Raw genomic sequence first — 27,655 nt, 5'->3', positions numbered from 1 at the left:
CCTGCACAAATTGACTTGATAACAGTCGTTTTCCCCGATTCAACCATCTGGGGGCCTGAAGGGAGAAGAAAAATTAGAAAAAATGAGGTATTTTTAACTTACGAATTGGTGATCGGATCATAATGAATTTTGATATTTAGAAAAACCTCGTGTCTCAGAGATTTTCTTCCTCAATGCCGCGCTCTTTACGCTAAAGTTTCTTACTGTTTTAAAAAGTAGAGTCAAGAGAAAGAGTCAAACTTTAGCGTAAAGAGCGGGGCGTTGAGGAGGAAAAGCCCCTTTCATATACGATTTCATATACGAAGTAATTTCTTTCCGTTTTAAGTTAAATGTCGCTCCTTACTTTGAGTTAAAAAAAAACTTGTTTTTATTTAATGAACAGATCTAAGATGGTTCCAGGGGGGGGGGGGCAAAAAAGTATCGATTTTCTAGTCATTGGTAATTCAAGGGGTTTATAACTGTACGATTGCTTGAATTTATCGATGCTATTAAACCTTCCTTTCTTTAAAAGGATATGTTTGATATAAGGATAAAGAGTGGTTGCTGAGAGGGATGGGGGTAATTTATTTGTCGGGGGAGGTTTTAAATGTAAAAAGGAAAACTATACTCACACGCCTATCCACAAAGAGGGGGTGAAGTAATGGCTATTTCATAAGACTTCTGAGAAAAACCTCGACCGTTAAAAAATTTTTATTTGGAATTTACTTTATTTTTTTTTCAGCCGTTAATGAGAAAACTAAACCTTTGAAGAACATTGGTTTCCCCTTTTTCTGAGCTAATGCCCCTTTTTTTATGAAAAAGCTATTTTGTTTTATCCGTCAACAAGTTTTCGGAGTAAGCAAAGGCAAAAATTGGGGAGGGGGAGTGATAGTAAATACCCCTCCCCTGTAATCTAAAAACTACCCTTTTCGTATCCTTGAAACAAAATTGGAGAAAACAACAAAAATGCTACTAGATTTTGAAAAACGCCTATTTGTATTTTCGTCTAAAAATTGGAGAAATTCCTGCCCTGAATTATATTTTTTGGATTGGCAACCCCCTCCCCCTTGCTGATTCAGATATTCTAATAGAACAATTCAAATGATTTCTCAGCCAAAAGCTCGGAGAATAGAGTATTGACTATTTTTGTCGACGCTCCGTCATTTTCACAAAATAAGCCTATATAGTAAACAACTTGAATATCTATTGTATGCCTACTGGCATTGTGACAAACGCAATCATTATTCCAAAAATATACTCATCGACCACAAAGAAGCCGGAACATCTGCCGTAAAGGATTTTTTGAAGAGTTTGTACAGCTGGATTTTGAAAACCAAATATTCTATTTTTTGGGATGGAGAACTTTTGATAAAAAAAAAATCAAAATTGTTATTTATGAAGAACTAGAAGCAAGCTTATTTTCCTTCTTTTTAAGAATGAGAAATCAAGATCATGGTTCCAGCAATAGCTGGAACCTAGTAAAGAGCGAATCACGACCCATTGTAACCAAACTTTTAAAACGCGTTTTGAGAAAAAACTATTTAGTTGGAAAAAAACTGCCGGAACGGTGGAGGAAGCCCAGTTGCCCTGCGATTTTTCGGCTACTTAAAAAGGCAACTAGAACTTTTAATTTTTTACGAATGTTTTTATTAGTAAGAGATAAACGTAACTTATAAATTAGCTTACGTAACGAACTTTTGTAATCTCATGTTTTTATTACATATATGAGGTGTTCACCCCCTCATCAGTACCTCGATCTTTACACTAAAGATGAAATTTTGTCCCAATTCATTAAGAATGACCCCTGAATCACAAAAGCCGTAGAATAAATAGTTGAAATCACTAAAAATACTTTAGCGTAAAGAGTGAGGTATTAGGATGAGGTGAGCCCCTCATATGCGTAATAATTTCTGTTCGCTTTAAGTTTTAATGCTGCTCCTTATTTCCAGTTGAAAAAACTTTTCATATTTTGTTTTTTCATTGTTCTTTTTAAATAATGCTAGAAAATCCTGCGCTCCCTTCATGGAAATTTTCTTCCCCCATGACAAATTCCTTGATGGAAATTTCCCCCAACATATCTCCCTCTTGCCAACCCCTCCCCCCAACCAAAAAATCCCCCTGAAAACGTCTGTACACTTCCCAATAACCATTACTATATGTAAGCACTGGTCAAAGTTTGTAACTTGTAGCCCCTCCCACGGGGACTGTGGGGGAGTAAGTCGTCCCCAAAGACATAGTTATAAGGTTTTTCGACTACGCTGAATAAAATGGCTATCTCAGAATTTTGATCCGTTGACTTTGGGAAAATAATTAGCGTGGGAGGGGGCCTAGGTTCCCTGCAACTTTTCATTTCCGTTAGAATGAGCCCTCTCGCAAGATTCTAGGACCACTGGGTCGATACGATCACCCCTGGAAAAAAAAAACAAAACAAACAAACAAATAAACACTCATCCGTGATCTGCCTTCTGGCAAAAAACACAAAATTCCACATTTTTGTAGATAGGAGCTTGAAACTTCTACAATAGGGTTCTCTGATACGCTGAATCTGATGGTGTGATTTTCGTTAAGATTCTATGACTTTTAGGGGGTATTTTCTCCTATTTTCTAAAATAAGGCAAATTTTCTCAGGCTCGTAACTTTTGATGGGTAAGACTAAACTTGATGAGACTTATATATTTAAAATCAGCATTAAAATGCGATTCTTTTGATGTAGCTATTGGTATCAAAATTCCGCTTTTTAGAGTTTTGGTTACTATTGAGCCGGGTCGCTCCTTACTACAGTTCGTTACCACGAACTGTTTGATTCATGAGTTGTAAATATTATTTCGATTAATCTCTAAATTACGTTAATTTATTATTGCCATTGCGATTCCATTAGAATTACCATAGTCGAGAACCGTATACAGGAGAATATATCCCCCTACCTTGAACTTCCAGGAAAATCGCTTTTTTGCTTGGGAAGACTTATACGTCTCTTTTTATTTCTTTTAGTCTCACCAGGGGTGACCTTATCAAACCAGTGGTCGCAGAATGTTAGAAGAAGGCTCATTTGAAAGGGGTTTCCATGCTTAGTGCCTTTTTTTTATAACAAAAGAGACCGTACCGCATTAAAGTGGCGTTTTTTGCTGTTTTTGTGCCGCCAAACATCAATTTTTACCCAAAGATTGTCAAAATGCCAGAGAATGAAAATTCTAAGATAGACAATAGATTTTTCGTGGTCTAAAAATCTAAACAGTAGTTTTTGAGCCCACCCCCACACACCCGTAAAAACCACAGGAAAGTTGCGTTTTGACCATTTTGTGCCTCAAAAAATTAACTTTATAGATTATGAGCCCCCCCCCCATTTTGAAAAGTGATGAAATAGTTGTATTTTTCATTGTAGCCGCTTACCTTCAATTTGAAGTTAGGGACCCCTGAAGTCCAAAAGCCTTGCGTATAAGGACTTTCAATGCTCGTGACTTAGCGTGATTTTTTGCTAGATGTAGATAATTTATCAATCAGACTTGTAATTAACCGTAGCCAAAAAACAGTATGTTGCTATAATTGTTGGTGTTATATCATGGTTGCAGAAATAGTGGTAACCTAGTAAACTGCGAATCATGGCCCATAATAGGCTAACAAAAAGTTAAAAACGCGCTTTGAAAAAGTTCGCCAAATGAAAAATCGCTATTCTACGTTGACAGTGGCGTAATTTTGTTGAGCAAATTTTCCCAAATGAAGCAAAAATGACAGTGAAAACTAAAAAAATGAGTCATATAGTACTATAAAGGAAAAGATTTACTAAAGAAAACTGACCCGTTTATGTGGATGTTTGAATTATGCAGGCTTTTCTTGGTCTTGATAAGATTTTTGAACAAACTAAATTTCAGCTGGGGAGGGGGAAAACCAGGGTTTGGGAGGGGCAGTTGCTCGCCCTGCCCCATAGCAATTTTCGCCCCTGAACGTTGAACCAGGAATACTAACTAAACCGCTAATTTTTTAAATTCTACAGATATTGCAAAATATCACAAGTCAGTTTATTAAGCTGATTTTGAGACATATCTTGCATAATCTACGAAGGATTAAATTTTGCCCGTCTCAAGTTTCAACTTTGCTCTTTATCTCCGTTAGAAAAACTTTTTTTGCCTAATTTATTGAGTACGGAGCATCAACTTTCCGTCATTGCGAATAAATACAACTTATCCGAAATAATAAGTGAATCACAGTCGTTGTCACAGGCGGATTTAGGGTGGGGGTACAAAGGGGGCACTTGCCCCGGGTGCTGAAATTCTAGGGGCCCAAAAATTCTAACAAATAATCTTACGGATACAGTCATTTCCTAACTTTGGAATTTTATATTTACTAAGATAAAGTACAGGTATTTTGCACTACAAAATTTTCATTTTTCACATTTCTTCATCACCGTTCCTTGAAAATAAAAGTAAGTAGACCGAATTTAATTAATCTTAATAATGTTTGTGATATTTTGCATTCAAATATTATTAAATTTTGTTAATAATGAAATTTATTAAAAAGTATTTTCACAAAAATTTTGGGAGGCGGAGGTTGGGGGCTAATGAAGATTTTAGGCCGGGTGAAACAGAGACCAGAATCGCCACTTGTCATTTTTCCCTTATAAGAAGAATTTAAAGAGGATGGCTCTTTCTGTCTACAGTATACGCAATTTTAATAAATGGTAAATTTTTTTTTCGATTCCCATTCATATCCCCAGTTATCTTTTCCTTTTCTTATTATTTTTTTATATTTGGCTGCTCAATCAATTTATTTACACGTTTGCATTTACACGTTTACATCAATTTATTTACACGATTACACTATTTATATTACACGTTTACATTTATTTACACGTTTACATTTTTGTTTTATTACACGTCCCAACTTATAACACGTTTAAAACATAATTAAACATAATTAAAGATTATGTTTTGAGGTTTTACGGACATTTTAGAAAGTAAATTAAATAAAAAACAAGAGCTAAGAGCTCATATGGCAATTGTGACCAGGCCGGACGAGCCAAGAGCCAAGAGCTCATATGGTATGAGCTCTTGCAAAATTTTATTTTATTCAATAGATTTGATTCAATAGATTGATTTAAAAGGAAAATCGGAGGTTTAATGCTGGTCGGGATTTGAAATAGGAGTTCTGAGTCACGAGGGCCTTCTAAATATCCAAATTCATTAAGATCCGATCACCCACTCGTAAGTTATAAATACCTCATTTTTCTACTTTTTCTTCTCCCTTCAGCCCCCCAGATGGTCTAATCGGGGGAAACGACTTTATCAAGTCAATTTGTGCAGCTCCCGGACACGCCTACCAATTTCCATCGTCCTAGCACGTCCAGAAGCACCAAACACGCCAAAGCACTGAAACCCACCCCCTAACTCCCCCAAAGAAAGTGGATCCAGTACGGTTACATCAATCACGTATCTACGGTATTTGCTTATTCTACCCACCAAGTTTCATCCCGATTTCTCTACTCTAAGCATTTTCCGAGAATTCTGGTTTCCCCCTCCAACTTCCCCAAATTCAACAGATCTGGTCGGGATTTGAAATAAGAGCTCTGAGACATGAGTTCCTTCTGAATATCAAATTTCATTAAGATCCAGTCACCTGTTCTTAAGTTAAAAATTCCTCATTTTTTTATTTTTTCCAAATCAACACCCCCCCTCCGCTCCTCCAAAGTGAACAGTTCCGTTCCAATTATGTCAATCACGTATCTATAGCTTGTGCGTATTCTTCCCATCAAGTTTCATCATGATCTCTCCACTCTAAGCTTTTTCCAAGATTTCTGTTTCCCCCCTCCAACCCCCTATGTCCCCGGATCCGATTCGAATTGAAAATGAAGTACCTGAGACATAAGATCCTTCTATATATCAAGTTTCATTAAGATCCGATCACTCATTCGTAAGATAAAGATACCTCAATTTTCAGGTTTTCCAAGAATTCCGGTTTTCCCATCCAACTCCCCCCGATGTCACCGGATCTGGTCGGGATTTAAAATAAGAGTTCTAAAGCATCAGATCCTTCTAAATATCAAATTTCATTAAGATCTGATCTCCTATTCGTAAGTTACAAATACCTCATTTTCTCTAATTATTCCGAATTACTCCCCCCCCCCAACTTCACCAAAGAGGGTGGATCCAGTCCGGTTATGTCAGTCACGTATCTTGGAATTGAGCTTATTCTTCCCACCAATTTTCATTCTGATCTCTAAATATTAAATTTCATTGAGATGCGATCACTCCTTGGTAAGTTAAAAATACCTTATTTTTTCTAATTTTTCAAATTTAACCCTTCCCCCCAACTCCCCCCAATAGAGCGGATCCGTTCCGGTTATGTCAATCACGTATCTAGGACTTCTGCTTATTTTTCCCACCAAGTTTCATCCCGATCCCTCCACTCTAAGCGTTTTCCAAGATTTTAGGTTCCTCCCCAACTCCTCCATATGTCACCGGATCCAGAGCGGATCTGTTCCAGTTATGTCAGTCACGTATCTTGGACTTGTTTTTATTCTTCCCACCAAGTTTCATCCTGATCTCTCTGCTTTAAGTGTTTTCCAAGATTTCTGGTCCCCCCAAACTCCCTCCCCCTTAATGAGTCTGGATCCGGTCGGGATTTAAAGTAAGAGATCTAAGTTACGAGGTTCTTCTAAATATGAAGTTTCATTAAGATCTGATCATTCCTTCGTAAGTTAAAAATACCTCATTTTTTCTCATTTTTCAGAACTAACCCTCCCTCCAACTCCCCCAAACAGAGCGGATCCGTTCCGGTTATGTCAATCACGTATCTAGGACTTCTGCTTATTTTTCCCACCAAGTTTCATCCCGATCTCTAAGCGTTTTCCAAGATTTTAGGTTTCACCTCCAACTCCTCCCAATGTCACAAGATCCGGTCGGGATTTAAAACGAGAGCTCTGAGACAAGATATCCTTCCAAACATCAAATTTCATTAAGATCCCATCACCCGTTCGTAAGTTAAAAATACTTCTTTTTTCTATTTTTTCCGAATTAACTGGCCCCCACTCCCCCCCCCCAGATGGCCAAATCGGGAAAACGACTACTTTTATTTTAATCTGGTCTGGTCCCTGATACGCCTGCCAAATTTCATCGTCCTAGCTTACCTGGAAGTGCCTAAAATAGCAAAACCGGGACCGACAATAGCAAAACCGCGATCGCTACATCGCTACAAAGGGGCTGTTCCCTCCTCAACGCCCCGCTCTTTACGCAAAAGTTTGACTCTTTCTCTCAGCTCTACTTTTTAAAACAGTAAAGAAAAATTTAGCGTAAAGAGCGGGGCGTTGAGGAGGGAACAGCCCATTTCATATACGGAGTAATTTCTGTTCGTTTTCAGTTTTAATCTCGCTCCTTACTTTCAGTTAAAAAAACTCTTTTTTTTATTTATTTTCCGACCGTTTTTTAATTAATGCATCTGTTGATTTTGGCTCTCCGCACATGAATAATCAAAACCAAAATTGCATGTCAAATTTATTTTTATCGCTAAATAGCTTTCTCATAGTTTTGATCGGATGATTTTGAGAAAAAAGGAGCGAGGGAGTAGGCCTAGTTGCCCTCCAATTTTTTGGTTATTTAAAAAGGCAACTGGAACTTTTAATCTTTTACGAACGTTTTTATTAGTAAAAATAAACGTAACTTGCGAATTAACTTTGGTAGCGAACTTCTATATTCGTATGTTTTTATTACGTATATGAGGGAGTTCGTCCCCTAGTCAATACCTCGCTCTTTAAACTTAAGCTTAAATTTTGTCCCAATTCCTTAAGAAAGGAATTGGGACGAATCATAAAGTTCGTAGAAATAAATAGTTGAAATTTGTAAAATTACTTTAGAGTAAAGAGCGAGGTATTAGGAGGAGGTGACCCCCTCACATGTGTAATAGTTTCTGTTCGTTTTAAGTTTTAATGCTGCTCCTTACTTTCAGTTGAAAAACCTTTTCATATTTACTTTTTCATTGTTCTTTAAAAAATGCTAAAAAATCCTGCGCCCCCTTCATGGAAATTTTCTTCCCCCATGGCAAATTCCTCCATGGAAAGTTCTCCCCACATAACCCCCTCCCCTCAACCCCTCCCCCCAACCAAAAAAATCCCCCTGAAAGTGTCTGTACACTTCCCAATAACCATTACTGTGTGTAAACACTAGTCAAAGTTTGTAACTTGCAGCCCCTCCCACGGAGACTGTGGGGAGTAAGTTGTCTTCAAAGACATATTTAGTAGGTTTTTCGACTATGCTGAATAAAAATGACAATCTCATAAGTTTAATCCGGTGACTTTGGGAAAAGATGAGCGTAGGAGGGGGCCTAGGTGTCCTCCAATTTTTTTAATCACTTAAAAAGGGAACTAGAACTTTTAATTTTCGTTAGAACGAGCTCTCACACGAAATTCTAGGACCACTGGATTGATACGATCACCCCTGGAAAAAAAAAAATTTTGCGTCTTATGCAAAAAATCCAAATTTCTACATTTTCGTAGATAGGATCTTGAAATTTCTGCTGTAGGGTTCTTTGATACACTGAATCTGATGGTGGGATTTCTGTGAAGATGCTATGACTTTAAAGGGGTGTGTCCCCCTATTTTCTAAAATGAGGCAAATTTTCTCAGGCTCGTAACTTTTGATGGTTAAGTCTAAGCTTAAAAAAACTTATATATTTAAAATCAGTATTAAAATTCGATTCTCTTGATGTAACTATTGTTATAAAAATTCCGTTTTTTAGAGTTTCGGTTACTATTGAGCCGGGTTGCTCCTTACAACAGTTCGTTACCACGAACTGTTTGATCAACCAACGAAACCGTGAATAACAGTTTTCTTGTAGTTCCATTGTCTGATTTACTTTCCAGTTTGTTCGTAAGACGTCTGTTGGAAACGTTAGGCAATCGATGATTTTTTTTTACAGGAAAAAACCTAGGTTTCGCCCATCACACACTGATGTGACGTTACCTATAAAGGAGACAAAGTAACGTTATACTTATTAAAGTAAAACAGTTCAAAATAGGGATGATACCTTTTTATTGACAGTGAAATATAAAATTATTTAACTGGATATTTCGAACACATATACAGTGTTCATCATCAGCAGTAAAACTAAAAGATTTTAGTTTTACTGCTGATGATGAACACTGTATATGTGTTCGAAATATTCAGTTAAATAATTTTATATTTCACTGTCAATAAAAAGGTATCATCCCTATTTTGAACTGTTTTACTTTCGTCATGGAAAGGCAGTGTGGTCTTCAAAGTTATCTACGTTATACTTATTGCTCGGATCCTGCCTGATAAACAATGAAATTGTCTAATAGAGGTAATTAAGATAACAAGGAAACTTAACGGACCCCTTGGAAACTATGTGAACGTGTATTTGTCGATTTTATAGGTATTTAGATGCAGGGGCGCAGCTACAGTTTCTTATTGGGAGGGGGGCAAGAGGGAGTGCTGTTGAAGTAGGTGCTACTCAAGCGGTAGTAAAGAAAAGTAATTATTTAGCAAACTATTGATTATAATAATAACAAGCTATTTAGTGAATTTAAATACATTACGCAATACATTATAAACAATAAACACACATTAAACAATAATCAAACAAACTGTAGTAAGGAGCGACCCGGCTCAATAGTAAAGGAAACTCAATATATAAGTTTCATCAAATTTAGTCTTTGTCATCAAAAGTTACGAGCCTGAGGAAATTTATCTTATTTTGGAAAATAGAGGGAAACACCCCCTAAAAGTCATAGAATTTTAACGAAAATCACACCATCGCATTCAGCGTATCAGAGAACCCTACAGCAAAAATTTCAAGCTCCCCTCTACAAAAATGTGGAATTTTGTATTTTTGTTGGCAACAATTTGGCAAAAAAATTTGTGGGCAACTACGCCTCCTTTCCCACCCCTTATTTCTCAAAATCGTCTGATCAAACTTAAGAGAAAGCCGTTTAGCCAAAAAAAGAATTAGTATGCAAATTTCATTTTAATAATTTATGTGTGGAAAGCCAAAATCAAACATGCCTTAATTCAAAAACGTTCAGAAATTGAAAAAAAAACTAGTTTTTTTAACTGAAAGTAAGGAGCGACATTAAAACTTAAAACGAACAGAAATTACTCCGTATATGAAATGGGTTTTCCCCTCCGCAATCCCTCGCTCTTTACGCTAAAGTTTGACTCTTTGCGACAATTCTAATTTTTAAAACAGTTAAAAACTTTAGCGTAAAGAGCGAGGCACTGAGGAGGGGAAAACCCATTTCATATACGAGTAATTTCTGTTCGCTTTAAGTTTTAATGTCGCTCCTTACTTTCAGTTAAAAAAACTAGTTTTTTTATTTAATAAATATAAGTGCGGGTGCTCGGCTTGTTCTAAAATTGTCAGCAATGAGCTACTTTACGTAAGTAGCTCATACGTAAGTACCTACTTACGTAAGGTAGTAGTATGGCGTAAATAAGCTTTCGCGTTAAGCAACGCTTAACGTAGTAACCAACGTTGTAACCAACGTAGTAAGCAACGTCGTATGCACTCGGCATTTTTTCAACCAGATGTAGCATTAATGCTGCAGTATATATCCCCTTACACTTCCCCCGACTCCCACGCCCTAAATAGGATATTCAATCTCATAATTGAACCAAGCTCTATTCTAATAGGCCCGGGTATCGTCCTATTCATTTGCTCCTAATTGAATGGATTTTGGCCCTGTAAGATTTAGTTTGTTGTACTAAACTTTTGACATACGTGATCTATTGAAATATTATTTAAGGTTTTTTGTTAACCTGGTTTTTATTGGTTTACCGATTTATATTAATAAATGTAAATAGCAACGAAGGCCATACTAACTCTCTATAACAAACAAAGACATTAAAAAAAAAAAAAAAAAAAAAAAAAAAAAAAAAAAAAAAAAAAAAAAAAAAAAATAGGGAACTTTTCTCAAGACAGTGGAATTCCATTCAGTAAATATTTCGGCCCTGTGTCCAAGGGGCATCTTCAGTACAGCACCAACGACAATATATATATATATATATATATATATATATATATATATATATATATATATATATATATATATATATAAAGTTACATTAAAACGTGAACTTAAAAACTAAAAATGTTTTTGAATACTTTTAAAGCATTCCTATCATCCTTACTTCAACGAAGTTCAGTCAGGACTGATAAATAAAAAGGATATGAGATGATAAAATTCATTCAAGAGAAACAAAAACAAATAATTAAATACAAGCTTTCAGAGCTAATCTTGCACTTGCGCTAATTTTTTTCGGCTGGCTCGCTGCCAAACAACGCAAGATTAATTTCTAAATACTTACAACCCTTGCCTGGACTACAACCCTTGCCCTGAGGGTTGGGGAGGGGGTGGGGTTCTCATCCTCACAGACATCATTTCTGGACTTTTAAAGTACGTCAAAGGAAATAGCTATCTCGAAACTTCGATTTGAAATGCTTGGGAAAATCATGGACGTGGGGGGGGGGAGCTGGTTGTCCTCCAGTTACTTTTATCAATTAAAGAGGGTACTAGCCCTTTCAATTTCTAACCGAATGAGCCCTTTTTGAAGTTTCTACGACAACAAATTACTATCTTAAAATTTTTATCAGATGCATTTCGAGAAAATATGAAATGTGCGTGTGAGAGGGTGGTGTCTGCCCTCTGATCACTTTGACTCTTAGAAAGAGCATTATAACTTCTGAGTACCAATCCAATGACCCCTCTCCGAAGTTTGCACGACCATTCTTTCAATAAAACCTTATATCCCCCAGGGCATAACTCGCAACCCTTGCCCTGAGGGTTTGGGGGGGGGGTGTTATCGTCAAGGTCATAATTTTACCGACCTTTAAACTATGCTGAACGAAATGGCTATCCTAAAACTTTGATTGGACGTGTTTGGGGAAATGAGTCGCGTGGGGGGGATCTGGTTGCCTTCCAATCACTTTTAACTCTCAAAAATGGCAATAGCCCTCTCGATTTGCAATCAAACAAGCTCTTTTTGAAGTTTCTATCACATTTCATTCTGTAAGAAGTGCCCTGGTCAAAAGAAAATAAATAACACATCGTGCCCATATTCCTCTTTACTTAGGCAGCGCCCACTGCCTATGATATTTTTGATTTTAGATTGCCATCATACATCATTGGAAGTGTCGATTAAACCAGGTAAACCCTCCCTAAAATTCAGCCTATGGGCGCCCAAGAACTCTTGAACTGTTAAAAAGACCTTGTAATACTTTCAATTTCCGTTCATAATGACTCCATGTAAAAAAAAAAAAAAAAAAAAAAAAAAAAAAAAAAAAAAAAAAAAAAAAAAAAGAAAAAAGGAAAAACGTATCCACGACAACCTTGTCAGGAAATTTACGAAATGTCGTCTTTTGTAGACAAGAGATTGAAACCTCTCCTGTGATTTTTGAGATTCTAATCTCATGGTGTTGATTTTATTTGCTTCACATCCTTATGTATTCCATCCCCTTTTCTAAAATTATGTAAATTCGATTATGCTAATAACAGCTTTTGTATTTAAAAATGTAAAAATTAAAAATTTTTGTAAGTTTGCGTGTACCATAAAAAGCAAATAGGTACATTGCACATATTGTTATCGCAATTCATTGTTTCCCAGTATCGGCTTCTATGGACACGAGTCCCTATTTATTTACAATCCGTTACTACGGGCTATTTGAAATGCCGCATCTGTGTATTCATTATTTAATAATTGTGACTGATGTTTTTCAGGTGATTTGACATTAATATGGTTCTTGAGAAGCTCAAAGTACGATATTGACCGCACACAGAAACGATTAGAAAATTATTTTACATTTAGAAAGAATGTCCCGGAATGGTTTTCCAATAGAGACCCAAATTTGCCAGAACTCAATAAGCTGTTCAGCCTTGGGTAAGTATTAATTTGGATTTCCAGTTTTGGGTCCACCCTTTGGGTCACTAATTTCATTTGTTACCACTTATTCTTTAGTTTCTTAAACTTTAGAATTTTTTATAGTAAAATTTGTAGCATAATCAAGTTTGGCTAGATAGGGATGTATCTCCGAGGCAGAAGCCCCAAATTGGCCTAGTGCAACATTTTTTCATTGCAGACATTAACAATGTTTTTTTCTTAGATATGATCTGTAATTTTTTTTTGTTTCATGGACTTTTTGCTTCTTTTTTTGACTAAATGGACAATTTAATAACATTGTTGCTAGGCAACGACTCTCCCAAAACTTTTAATTTTTATATGATTATTTTATCTATATTTACTATCCTGGTTAAATTGTAATAAATATGGAATCTAATATTGAATAATAAATATGGAATTGATTTATTCAGTAAATACTGTCCGTAAATAGGGTCCACAAGGAACTTTTAGGCTTGTACCTGTAGTCCTGTGCAATAGATTTAAAACAAAAATTGGAAAAAAAGAGGAAAAAAGGCAAAATAGGAACATTGCAATAGACATCTAGTACATTTTTGAGTCCATATTGGCCAAAGATTATTTAGTGACAGTTTTAATAGTTTAACGTCCCAAGTCCAAATGTGGTGGTTGTGTATACTCCTGGCCGAGTGGATTTGTGCGCTGGATTAAGGATCCTTTGTCTGAGAGGGCGAGGGTTCAGATCCTAGTGTACCCAATTATTTAGTTTGGGACGGGGGTCAGTGGCGTCACTCTGTAAGCTCAGCCAGAATCGACCTAGCTCTAAATGGGGACCTGGAGAAATCTGGGGAAGGTATATATATATATATATATATATATATATATATATATATATATATATATATATATATATATATATATATATATATATATATATATATATATATATATATATATATATATATATATTCCGGTGTTGTGCTGAAGACGGCCCTTGGACGTAGGACCGAAACATTTCTCTGAATTAAATCCCACTGTCTTGAGAGAATTTAGCTACTATTTCTAAGTTGTGTTTGTTTGATATGGAAAGGCAGTGTGGTCTTCGTCGCTATTCCCCGATGATGAGGAGTTCCCCGAGAGTGAGCCTCCCTAAGACTGTCCAGATTCTTTTAAATGTTGTTCTTAGAGACTCCAACACAAGTTACAAATTCCTAGTTTTTTTTTTGGCTCCAAGTATGTGACCTATAATCAAAGCTTGACACAAGACATCAAAGCTTAAGACAGTTTTCTAACTTGTCAATTCAGCTTTTTTCTATTACCCCACTTTATCGATTTTCTTGAATTTTTAGTGTCAATGAACTTTCTAAGACACATCTGGGACCGTGTCTGTGCACTGTTGGCATTCCCAGATATAAATATGCAGACTTGGCTTTTTTAAGCTGGCAATAACGCGTACCACGTGTTTGCATAGAAAGTCACACATATTGTGGCAAATTTTTCAAATTTAAATTCAAGTCCCTTATAGATTGAGTATTTCGCAACTGATGGTTTTCATTTAAGAAAAGATTTTGCTTGTAATTCTTAGAAACATTAAAAATGGTTAATAGCAGAATCTTGGACAGTTCTAACTTATTTAATTAATTCCCTGCAAGCTTTTCAAACAGTTGGTAGTAACAAACTGTAAGTAAGGAGCGACCTGGCTCATTATAAACTGAAACTCTAAAAAACGAAGTTTGATACCAGTAGATATGTCAAAAGAATCAAATTCGTATCCTGATTTTAAATATCTAAGTTTCATTAAGTTTAGTTGTACCCATCAAAGGTTACGAGCCTGAGGAAAATTGCCTGATTTTCAAAAATAGGGGAAATAAACTCCTAAAAGTCAAAAAACGGAAATTGAAAGTACTAGTACACCTTTTAAGTGACCAAAAATTAGAGGGTAACTAGGTCTCCTTCCACGCCCCTTTTTTTCTCAAATTGGTCCAAAAAAAATTTTGAGATAGTATTTTTTATATTTTTTTTGTAGGCCTACATTTTTCAGGGGAGAGAATTTTCTGCTGATTGATTACGGTTGATTTACGTTTTGAGATGTTAAGGGTAATTCCCGGGGGTAAATTTTTACCAGGATTTTATTGTCTAGAGGATGAATCTGTGGCAAGGAGGGACTTGTCCGTGGAGGTGTAGCCAGATTTCCTGGTATTACTTAAAAAACGATTAGAAATTTGCATAAAAACAAGTTTTTTTTTTAATCAAACAGTTTTTTTATTCAATCAAAAATTTTAACGAACTTTTTGATTAAAAAAACTTGTTTTTTATGCAATTATAATTTATTTAATTATAATAAGTTCGTGGGAGGGTCTAAAGAGGGAGGCCTTGAATAGATTGGGTTAGAGGAGGAGCATATGTAGCTGTGTCGGCCTCAGGCGGCCTGGTGCTGCGGTGAGTTATTATTATTATTATTAGTAGTAGTAGTAGTATATAATTAAGTAAGGAAGAACTTGAGGGAGATGGAAATTTCTTGGAAGGGTGTAAAGAGGGAGGCTTTGAATAGATTGGGAAGAGGAGCTTGCGTAGCTGTGATAGCTTCAAGCGACTTGGTGCTGCGGTGAGTTATTAGTATTATTATTAGTTGTAATAGTAGTAGTATATAAATACGTAAGGAAGAACTTGAGGGAGATGGAAATTTCTTGGAAGGGTGTAAAGAGGGAGGCTTTGAATAGATTGGGAAGAGGAGCTTGTGTAGCTGTGATAGCTTCAAGCGACTTGGTGCTGCGGTGAGTTATTAGTAGTATTATTAGTTGTAATAGTAGTAGTATATAATTACGTAAGGAAGAACTTGAGGGAGATGGAAATTTCTTGGAAGGGTGTAAAGAGGTAGGCTTTGAATAGATTGGAAAGAGGAGCTTGTGTAGCTGTGATAGCTTCAAGCGACTTGGTGCTGCGGTGAGTTATTAGTAGTATTATTAGTTGTAATAGTAGTAGTATATAAATACGTAAGGAAGAACTTGAGGGAGATGGAAATTTCTTGGAAGGGTGTAAAGAGGGAGGCTTTGAATAGATTGGGAAGAGGAGCTTGCGTAGCTGTGATAGCTTCAAGCGACTTGGTGCTGCGGTGAGTTATTAGTAGTATTATTAGTTGTAATAGTAGTAGTATATAAATACGTAAGGAAGAACTTGAGGGAGAGGGAAATTTCTTGGAAGGGTGTAAAGAGGGAGGCTTTGAATAGATTGGGAAGAGGAGCTTGTGTAGCTGTGATAGCTTCAAGCGACTTGGTGCTGCGGTGAGTTATTAGTAGTATTATTAGTTGTAATAGTAGTAGTATATAATTACGTAAGGAAGAACTTGAGGGAGATGGAAATTTCTTGGAAGGGTGTAAAGAGGTAGGCTTTGAATAGATTGGAAAGAGGAGCTTGCGTAGCTGTGATAGCTTCAAGCGACTTGGTGCTGCGGTGAGTTATTAGTAGTATTATTAGTTGTAATAGTAGTAGTATATAATTACGTAAGGAAGAACTTGAGGGAGATGGAAATTTCTTGGAAGGGTGTAAAGAGGGAGGCTTTGAATAGATTGGGAAGAGGAGCTTGCGTAGCTGTGATAGCTTCAAGCGACTCGGTGCTGCAGTGAGCAGTATAATTACTACACTAATTTTGCCAATTACTACTTACACTAGTTTTGTATCATAATTACACTAAAAAACTTGAAAAAAAGCCAAGTGACATTACTGATCTTTTTTGACTCTAGCACCAGTTTCCGCCCTCACAAGTTATTAATACTCCTTGATAGAGCTTTATTTACTTTGACAGTTTGACACTTTGACAGTTCGATAGTTTTACTTCTACAGCTTGACTAAAAGGAGAAAGTCACTGTCCGTGACAAAATAGTAATAATTTTACCATTTTTGAAGACTCTTTTTGAAAAAATAGCAAACACTTATCATTTTGTTTTACCAGTAAAAACTTTACCATTAACAAGAAAATAATAACAAATTTACCATTTTGAAGATTTTTGAAGACATTTTTGGTAGTAACAGATTTGCCATTTTAAAGACTCTACAAAACTAAGAGAGGTCAGCTCCTAAAAAGTTGTTACAAATGCTCCTTTAGATCTTTCCCAAATAAGATAAAACCAAATTATTAAAAAAGAGATTATTTTAAATACTACACGACTTTTAAACTGCAGTTCCGTATAGTTTCCCTTACCACGGAGGAAAGTGGTATTTTAGTTTTGATTGACGTGTGTTAATTAAGGAGTTGGCAGGGTATATGATGTTGTAGTATTTTTTTTTTAAACCCCTTCTAAAGTTTATGTATTTTATTATTTTCGTGGATTAGTTTGATTATCCCTCCTCCATATCAAGCCGTACCATTTGGAGGGGATGTGATTATTTTAAGTTTTGTTAATAACTGTTATTAAATAAGTTAATTTCGATTACAATAAAAAATAGCAGGATTTCATGGGTGTAACAGACAAGGGCGTATCCAGACTTTTTGTTCGGGGATGGGGTTACAAAAAAACAAACATAAAAACGCTTGAAAAATTTTTTATTTGCATTTTTTTGTACGTTTGTACTGGTAAGACAAACATTTTGGGAGGGGTTCATACCCCGCATCCCCTCCTGCCCCTGGATAAAATCTCGGTAACTTGAATTTTATTAGAAGTATTTGACAATATTAGCCAGTTTACAACTACAAGTGTTTTACCTTAGTGTTTTACTTAAGAAAATGTGAATAAATAAGAAATTGTTATTCTCAATGGCAATTTTAAGTTTTTATCATTTTTGTTCCATCATTCTTTCTTTTCTATCATTTCATTCCTTTTGTGGAAGAGGCTTGATTGTTTAGGCATCGAGAGAAAAATACCTGAAGCTAGTCCACTGACATTTCACTGACAGTCATAGTGCCGTCAGTGATATTTCACTGACAGTCATAGTGCCGTCAGTGACGTTTCACTTACAGTCATAGTTCCGTCAGTGACATTTCACTGACAGTCATAGTGCCTTCGTCTATTTTGCTTTTTTGGAGCCAATAAAAATTAATTAGTCAATATTAACCTCCTCGATAAATAAATTCTTATCGTAAATTCATTGCAAATATTAATGGGTTATCTGCACATTAAAAGAATAAATAATGACAAAAGCTCTATTTACTATTGTATATCAGCTGACAATTGCAAAATCAGAGGAATAAATTAAATTAGCTATCTTAATAGCGATATCATTGTGAACTGTTCGTTTTTTTTTTCTATTGCTGCCCACTGCTGACAGTCTTGCCATTGGAAAAAGAGAAATGACAAAAACCAGGGACTTATTGGTGCCATCTATCTTATACTTCTTTTTATACTAATGTCTTTCACTGACATGATCTACGTTCAGAAAGTGAAGGTAGATCTATGTTCATATGATCACATAATCTATCGTTCTACGTTCATGCGTCTTCCTGCAACAAGAATCGTAATACGTGTTTCGTCTGACTTCGTCCAGTTTTCTGCAAGAGTCATGTGTCGTTAGGTCTAAGTCTAGTGCAAACGCTTTGCTGAATATTTCTACTGAGCTGTTAAGAAATATATTCGTTAAAAGAAATCACGGCTTTCTAGTCAATGCCCGATTTCAAGTTTCACCATTTAGGCTTTGTCTAATAGAAAGACTAAATTTAATATAATATACTAATGAACCGTTTTTATAATGAACCGTCATATATATAATGAACCGTTTTTAGTTGTTGGTTTATCAGTTGTGCGTGATCATTTTTATCAGGAAAAAAAACACAGCTGGGAAAATTGGCGAAATTGGAACGGAGAAATTGGCTCATTTACTTGGAGGGCTGAAGATGCACGTAAAGTCTAAAATTATGCCCTGAATACTATATAGTAGACGAGTTTGACACCTGTACTTCCCCCTTCCAAGGATCTTGACATATCTATGATTTTTCATAAATTTCATATCTTGAACTCTGCATGAAATAGGTTACGTGTTTTCAAATCCATGCCTCCCTCCCATCCTCACCGAAAACACCATCCCTCCTACCCAAGATAAATTTTGCGTAACTGTTTTCCTTATTCTACACTCTTCAATTAGATGATACTCATTTTTTATACTCCAATTCATAGATAAATTTTTAGTGGGTAATATAAATTCAATGGTCTATGACATACCTTCTAGAAGCTGACCAGGTCACTACTAAATCAATCTGTATTAGAAAATCCTTTTCTCTACGAGTGAAAACTTTTGAGCCTCGCAAACAGCATGTTGTCTGTTAGATATTATGAACAAATTTAATGTTAAAAAAATAGTTTATTGCGAATTTTTTCAAAGAGTATGGGTAACTTATAACATTGGAAACTGGCGCTGGCGTCAGCAAAAAAATATGAAAGCCATCTATCATTTGGCGACAATTTTCAAGCTTCGTCGTTTTTTCGTCAAGAACTGAGATTAGACATCTATTAATGGGATAATTTTACCAACTACACAAATTAAATTATCCTTATTAATATGCCGGAACAAGGCCAAGTGTCACTAAGCCTTAGATGGCGTTGAAGATTTTTTGTCACCACTAGCGCCAGTTTCCACTCTTTCAAGTTCCCCATGCTCTTTGTTCTTTTACTGTCATAGCTCCCATCAAGGGCACCGACAGAAAATTTTTCGGGGGGACGCCAACATAGTACTAGTGGTTGAGTGACAAGGAATATTTATTTCAGGATATTTTTTTTCGGAGGAATAAGATGGCTTTTCAATACTTTTAGTGAAAAACTCTCAAATAAAAAGAGCAATTAAATTGCCAGCAAAAATGAAACAAATTTTAAGTGACAAGGATTCCTGGCAAAGGAATCAATTTATTTAATCAATAACATATTTAATTATTAAGCATTTATTCTTAAAAGAAAATCAAATTCAAACCAAAATTACAGAAAGATTTGTTGCTTCCGTAGAATATAACAAATGTAGACTTGTCGTTATGCAATTTTCGTACGACTTAGAATAGTTTAGAGAAGGAACAGAGATACCCAAAAAACATCCTGCCTACACAATACCGATACCGATACCGATACACGATACCGATACACGATACACGATACCACGTTTCGGTTTTGAAACAACAACGTAAAATGTATCTCTTTTATAACAGGACAATTCTCCCCCTGAATTTAAATCCCTTATATATTCAAACATTTAAAGAAAAATAGAATAGCGAAAGAAAAACATAACTATCCAGCTGTCAAATTGACCCTCTTTCTTGTCTTTCTTTTTCTTTCTTGTCTTTCCTCTTTCTTTTTCTTGTCCTATTCAACTAAATAAATGAACAAGTTTAAAAAAAATCCGTCACAATCTTGTGAAAAAGTTTATGATAAAAACTGAAAGTAAAAAGTAACTTGGATCAATAATCACCAAAAATAAAAATGATATTCTCATTATAATTGCTACACCAGCAGTATTGGCTTTTTATGCTGATTTTAAATATATAAAATTCTTTCAGTTTATTGTTACCCACCCAAAACCAAAAATCTAAGAAAATATGCCACATACCACCAAAATAGCAAACGATCTTATTAAAAATCCTTTATTAGATACATCATATCAGAGAATTCTACCGCAGAGGTTTCAAGCTCCAATCTTCCAAATGTGGAATTTCGCTTTTTTTTCAGAAGAAACATCGTCGATGCATTTTTATTTGTTTTTTTTTTCGGGGGTGATTGTGTTAAGACGAAGGTGTAAGATAATTGGGAGGGAGCTCATTCAAACATAAATTTAAAGTTCTTTTTTGAGTGACCATACAGAGGTGGAAAAGGCAAGGCAGGTTGTCCTCAGCCCCACGAGGAAATTTCTATGGGGTGGCAAATACTTCTAGGAGCTTAGCTTGCAGCAATTTTAATTGGTGATACTTTTTTACCAAAATTACTTTTTTACCAGGACTTTTAACCAAAACTACTACTCATCGCCAACTTTTTAAGTAAGTATGTTCAAATTTTATCCAAAATCGAAATTAAGGGACCGGTACCTCGAATTATATCTTGATAGGCCTGGGTATGCTTATAGCACTATCAGCACACATCCTCTGCCTTTTCTAAAACTGCACTGTTCTTCTCTTAAAACTTTGTCTAGAGCATCTCTCAGTCTAAAAATTATCATATTAAAAAGTAATCAAACAGTTCGTGGTAACGAACTGTAGTAAGGAGCGACCCGGCTCAATAGTAACCAAAACTCTAAAAATTAGAATTTTGATACCAATAGCTACATCAAAAGAATCGCATTTTAATACCTATAATTTTCATCAAGTTTAGTCTTACCCATCAAAAGTTACGAGCCTGAGAAAATTTGCGTTATTTTAGAAAATAGGGGGAAACGTCCCCTAAAAGTAATAGAATCTTAACCATCAGACCATCAGATTCAGCGTATCAGAGAACCCTGCTGTAGAAGTTTCAAGCTCCTATCTACAAAAATGTGGAATTTTGTATTTTTTGCCAGAAGACAGATCACGGATGCGTGTTTATTTATTTATTTTTTTTCCCAGGGGTGATCGTATCGACCCAGTTGTCCTAGAATGTTGCGAGAGGGCTCATTCTAACGGAAATGAAAAGTTCTAGTGCCCTTACTGCCCAGAAATGATAATTATTTTCCCAAAGTCAACGGATCAAAATTCTGAGATAGCCATTTTATTCAGCGTAGTCAAAAAACCTTACAACTATGTCTTTGGGGACGACTTACTCCCCCACATTCCCAGTGGGAGGGGCTACAATTTACAAACTTTGACCAGTGCTTACATGTAGTAATGGTTAATGGGAAGCGTACAGGCGTTTTCAGGAGGATTTTTTGGCTGGGGGAGGGGTTGAGAAGAGGGGGATAGGCTGGGGGAACTTTCTATTGAGGAATTTGTCATGGTGGAAGAAAATTTCCATGAAGGGAGCGCAGGATTTACTTTCATTACTTAAAAAAAAAACAATGAAAAAATAAATAAGAAAAAGTTTTTTCAGTTGGAAGTAAGGAGTAGCATTAAAACTTAAAACGAACAGAAATTATTATCCATATGAGGGGATCACCTCCTCCTAATACCCCGCTCTTTACGCTAAAGTATTTTTAGTAATTTCAACTATTTATTCTACGGCTTTTGTGAGTCAGGGGTCATTCTTAATGAATTGGGACAAAATTCAAGCTTTAGTATAAAGAGCGAGGCACTGACGAGGGGGTGAACCCCTTATATATGTAATAAAAACTTGAGAATACAAAACTTCTTTACATAAGCTAATTTATAACTTACGTAAATCTTTTACTAATAAAAAGGTTCTTAAAAAATTAAAAATTCTAGTTGTCTTTTTAATTAACCAAACAATCGGAAGGCAAATAGGCTTCCTCCCCCGCTCTTTTTTCTCAAAATCATTCGATCAAAATTATGAAAAAGCCATTTAGCAAAAAAAAATAAATATGCAAATTTCGTTTTAATTATTCCTCGGCGGAGAGTCAAAATCAAAATATGCATTGATTCAAAAACGTTCAGAAATTAAATAAAAAAAAACAAGTATTTTTAACTGAAAGTAAGGAGCGACATTAAAACTTAAAACGAACAGAAATTACTTCGTATATGAAAGGGGCTGCTTCCTCACCAGCGCCCCTCTCTTTACGCTAAAGTTTTCTAATGTTTTAAAAAGAAGAGTTGGGAGAAAGAGTCAAACTTTAGTGTAAAGAGCGGGGCGTTGATGAGGAAGCAGCCCCTTTCATATACGAAGTAATTTCTGTTCGTTTTAAGTTTTAATGTCGCTCCTTACTTTCAGTTAAAAAAAACTTGTTTTTTTATTTAATTTGCTACCTACAGAGACCAGACTTACATTACTATATATATATATATATATATATATATATATATATATATATATATATATATATATATATATATATATATGTATATGTATATATATATATATATATATATATATATATATATATATATATATATATATATATATATATATATATATATATATATATACAATATGTATAGTTCTATGAATATAGTTTCTAAAAAAAAAAATCGGCTACGATTATTAGACGTTATTGGGATGATAAGTGTCTGATCTAAGATTCTGAAAAAATGGCACTATTACGAAGTCAGAAAAAATAAATATCTACGATATTTATAAAAGTTTTCCAAGATTTCCGGTTTCCCCCTCCAACTTCCCCCAATCTCAACAGATCTGGTCGGTATTTGAAATAAGAGCTCTGAGACATGAGTTCCTTCTAAAAATCAAATTTCATTAAGATCCGGTCACCCGTTCTTAAGTTAAAAATACCTCAATTTTTCCAATTTTTCAAAATTAACAGCCCGCAGCTCCCCCATAGAGAACGGATCCGTTCCAATTATGTCAATCACGTATCTATAGCTTGTGCTTATTCTTCCCATCAAGTTTCATCCTGATCTCTCCACTCTAAGCGTTTCCCAAGATTTCCGGTTTCCCCCTCCAACTCTCCCCAATGTTACTTGATGTGGTTCGAATATAAAGTGAGAGTTCTAAAGCACAAGATCCTTCTGAATATCAAATTTAGTTAAGATCTGATCACCCGTTAGTAAGTTACAAATACCTCATTTTTTCTAATTTTTCCGAAATACTCCCCCCCCCCAACTCCACCAAAGATAGTGGATACGGTCCGGTTATATCAGTCACTTATCTTGGACTTGTGCTTATTCTTCCCACCAAGTTTCATCCTGATCTCTCCGCTTTCAGCGTTTTCCAAGATTTCCGCCCCCCCCCCAATGACACTCGATCCGATTGAGATTTAAGATAAGAGATCTGAGTTACGAGGTCCTTCTAAATATAAAATTTCATAAAGATCCGATCATGTCTTCGCAAGTTAAAATGCCTCATTTTTTCTAATTTTTCAGAATTAACCCTCCCCCCAACTCCCCCAAAGAGAGTGGATCCGTTCCAGTTGTCTCAATTACGTATCTAGGACTTATGATTATTTTTCCCACCAAGTTATATCCCGATCCCTTGGATCTAAGCGTTTTCCAAGATTTTAGGCTCCTCCCCCTAACTCCCCCCCAATGCTACCGGATACGATTTGGATCTAAAATAAGAGCTCCAAGACACTATATCCTTCAAAACATCAAATTTCAATAAGATCTGATCGCTCCTTCATAAATTAAAAATACCTCATTTTCAGAATTAACCGTCCCCCCAACTCTCCCAAAGAGAGCGGATCCGTTCCGGTTATGTCAATCACGTATCTAGGACTTGTGCTTATTTTTACCACCAAGTTTCATCCCGATCCCTCTACTCTAAGCGTTTTCCAAGATTTTAGGTTCCCCACCCCAACTCCCCCTAATGTCACCTGATCCGGTCGGGATTCAAAATAAGAGCTCTGAGACACGATATCCTTCCTAACATCAAATTTCATTAAGATCCGATAACCTGTTCGTAAGTTAAGAATACCTCCTTTTTCTAATTTTTCCGATTTGACCGTCCCCCTACTCCCCCCTGATGGTCGAATCGGGGAAACGACAATTTCTAATTAAATTTGGTCTGGTTCTTAAAACGCCTGCCAAATTTCATCGTCCTAGCTTACCTGGAAGTGCCTAAAGTAGCAAAACCGGGACAGACAGACCGACAGAATTTGCGATCGCTATATGTCACTTGGTTAATACCATGTGCCATAAAAACAGAATTGATAAATTTAAAAAATACCAAGATGGTCTTAACGCTAGATGGCGTAGTGACTTTTTTCGGTGACACAGCCAATTTCTGCATTTACAAGTTACCAATCCTCTTCGGTTCATACCATAGATACCCATTGATTTTACTTCTAATTGTGAAAAATGACCAGACGTTGACACTAGGAAAAAGTTGAATGAAATGTGCTAGCGTAAGGACTTTTTGTTTATCAATTCAGCGTTTTCTAATAGCCTTCATTAATGTCTTCCATGCTTAGTTAGTGTCAATGAACTTTCGAAAATATAGCTAAGGTTGCATTTCGGGTGTTATGGAAGACAAAATTACATAAATGGCTTTTTTAATCAATTATTATAGCATACCACGTGTTTCAAATAGTGTTGAAAAATAATTTATTTCTCAAGAGAAGAAGTGAAAGCAATTGTTAAAATTTGACTTCTTTCTGCTAGAACCATATAATTTTTCGATGGATAAGACTACCTACAACCAAAAGTATGTGTGTATTTTATGGGGGTGTTCTACAAAAAAAAGCTTAAAATGCATCAAATTTTTTTTATATGCATTTCGATACGTTTTTACGAGTCAGATAAATTTCAGGAGTCGTTCAAACTTGTTATCCCCCTCTCCCCCTGAATGTGGCCTCGCCAATTTACCTACTATAGAATATTCTGGATAAAAAATTTAAAACCGAACTGGCCAGCTATGACAAAAAAAAAATCTGAAAGAGACAAACGGGTCTATGGCCATTAAAAAAAAAAAAAACAAAAAAAACAAAGAGAACAGAAACCAAAAGAAAATATTTCGCCCGTATAAAGCAAGGCGTAGAATAAAAAAAAAACTATTTTATAGTTGTTTATATTTTAGTTAGTCAGTCATACATTTTAGTTAGTCTGTTTTAGTTTTATATATATTTTTTATTTATATCATTTTAGTTTTAGATTTTAGTGTTTTTTTTTATTCTATGCTGAAGACGCTTTGTTTCATACGGGTGAAATATTCGTTTGATTTCTGTTTTCTTCGTTTTCCTTTACGGGCCATAGACCAGTTTATCTCTTTCAGATTATTTTCTTTGTTTTGACAATATTTTGGGGCATTGGTTAAGACATTGTGTAACAAACTTGCGTATTTAATCAAAAGATTTATTTTTTGTAGCCACAAACTGCTATTGAGAATACTTGATTATCCTATCCCACACATATATGTTGTCACAATAAGAATTTAAAAAAAAAGGTTTTCAGGCCAGTCAATAGGACTTAGCTTCAAATATATCATCTTCTTTTGTTTGTTTGTTCGGCATGTATACCGTTATTGGCTTTAATATACACACAAACCTATTTTTATATACCTTAAATTATTATCAAAGTCGATTACACGATCATAATCTATAAACACATCATTGCCTATAAATACAACATCGTAGTCGATGAACACAATAGTTGTAATGCGCAACTAATTAATAATAAAAATGTTACTCATCTCTCCCTTCCCAATAAAAAAGGCAAAATAAAAATAAGAACAAAAACAACACACGAACTTTCTTTTCTTTGCCACTTTATTGTGGCAAAGATTTATTGTTCAAATTTATAATTTGAACAATTGTTCTTTTTAAAGATGTCTCTAAGATCCCTGGCAAATCAAGGGTATTAAACTAAAAATTTGTGGCCACTTTATTGTTCAAATTTATAATTTGAACAATTGTTCTTTTTAAAGATGTCTCTAAGATCCCTGGCAAATCAAGGGTATTAAACTAAAAATTTGTGGCCACTTTATTGTTCAAATTTATAATTTGAACAATTGTTCTTTTTAAAGATGTCTCTAAGATCCCTGGCAAATCAAGGGTATTAAACTAAAAATTTGTGGCCACTTTATTGTTCAAATTTATAATTTGAACAATTGTCCTATTTAAAGATGTCTCTAAGATCCCTGGCAAATCAAGGGTATTAAACTAAAAATTTATTTCTTAAATGAGAAGGCTGCTGGGACCTTTCTAGACTGTGTGCCACATCCTCAAATCTTAAATTACATGAGGGACTAAAGGTGATTAATCAGTATTATCGCCCAAACGAGATTAATCAGTATTATCGCCCAGACGAGATTAATCAGTATTATCGTCCAGACGAGATTCAGTATTATCGTCCAGACGAGATTAATCAGTATTATTGCCCAGACGAGATTAATCAGTATTATCGTCCAGACAAGATTAATCAGTATTATCGCCCAGACGAGATTAATCAGTATTATCGCCCAGACGAGATTCAGTATTATCGCCCAGACGAGATTAATCAGTATTATTGCCCAGACGAGATTAATCAGTATTATTGCCCAGTCGAGATTAATCAGTATTATCGCCCAGACGAGATTCAGTATTATCGCCCAGATGAGATTAATCAGTATTATTGCCCAGACGAGATCAATCAGTATTATCGTCCAGACGAGATTAATCAGTATTATCGCCCAGACGAGATTAATCAGTATTATCGCCCAGACGAGATTCAGTATTATCGCCCAGACGAGATTAATCAGTATTATTGCCCAGACGAGATTAATCAGTATTATCGCCCAGACGAGATTAATCAGTATTATCGTCCAGACGAGATTAATCAGTATTATCGCCCAGACGAGATTAATCAGTATTATTGCCCAGACGAGATTAATCAGTATTATTGCCCAGAGGAGATTAATCAGTATTATCGTCCAGACGAGATTAATTAGTATTATCGCCCAGACGAGATTAGTCAGTATTATCGCCCAGACGAGATTAATCAGTATTATCGCCCAGACGAGATCCCTAATATCTTGGCTGGCTTATTTAATGTCAGACAATATTCAAAACCAAAAATCTCTTTAGTTTGGGCACAAGATTTCAACGTTTCTGACCTTCTTAATACCTTAATCCAAGTTTATACTTCCCGGTTTTGTATTTTGGTTTTAAGCTGATCCATAGGCGATTCATCCTTTCCTGGCGATCCCATCCACTCATTCTGAATATAAGATAGCCCTGCCCTACCTAATGCAGCATTTGTTATATGAGGCCACTGATCTCCTCAATTTTAAGCGTAATTACCAATCATAAATATATTCTATGTAATTTCATCTTAACGAGATGAAATTTCACTCCTTTTCCCTAGAATTTTTCTTAGAAATCTGACTCCTTTAGCAACACTGGCT

General features: G+C 35.4%; 2 protein-coding genes across 5 annotated transcripts in view; one reads left to right on the top strand and one right to left on the bottom strand.

Moving 5' to 3' along the window:
• The window catches only part of LOC136029914 (retinol-binding protein pinta-like), a 113,263-nt gene that overhangs the window by 45,653 nt on the left and 39,955 nt on the right, over positions 1–27,655 (top strand). For all 4 annotated transcript variants that reach the window (XM_065708428.1, XM_065708426.1, XM_065708430.1 and 1 more), the window contains exon 3: positions 12,701–12,860. In XM_065708428.1, coding sequence (XP_065564500.1) covers positions 12,701–12,860 — 160 coding nt within the window. The remainder of the gene's footprint in view (positions 1–12,700; positions 12,861–27,655) is intronic.
• Positions 1–27,655, bottom strand: part of LOC136029913 (actin-interacting protein 1-like) — a 247,574-nt gene that overhangs the window by 212,381 nt on the left and 7,538 nt on the right. The gene's annotated exons all lie outside the window — the stretch shown is intronic.

Source organism: Artemia franciscana, chromosome 8 (genome assembly GCF_032884065.1).
Source record: "Artemia franciscana chromosome 8, ASM3288406v1, whole genome shotgun sequence".
NCBI classification, from domain to species: Eukaryota; Metazoa; Arthropoda; class Branchiopoda; order Anostraca; family Artemiidae; genus Artemia; species Artemia franciscana.
This window is presented reverse-complemented; position numbering and strand designations above follow the sequence as displayed.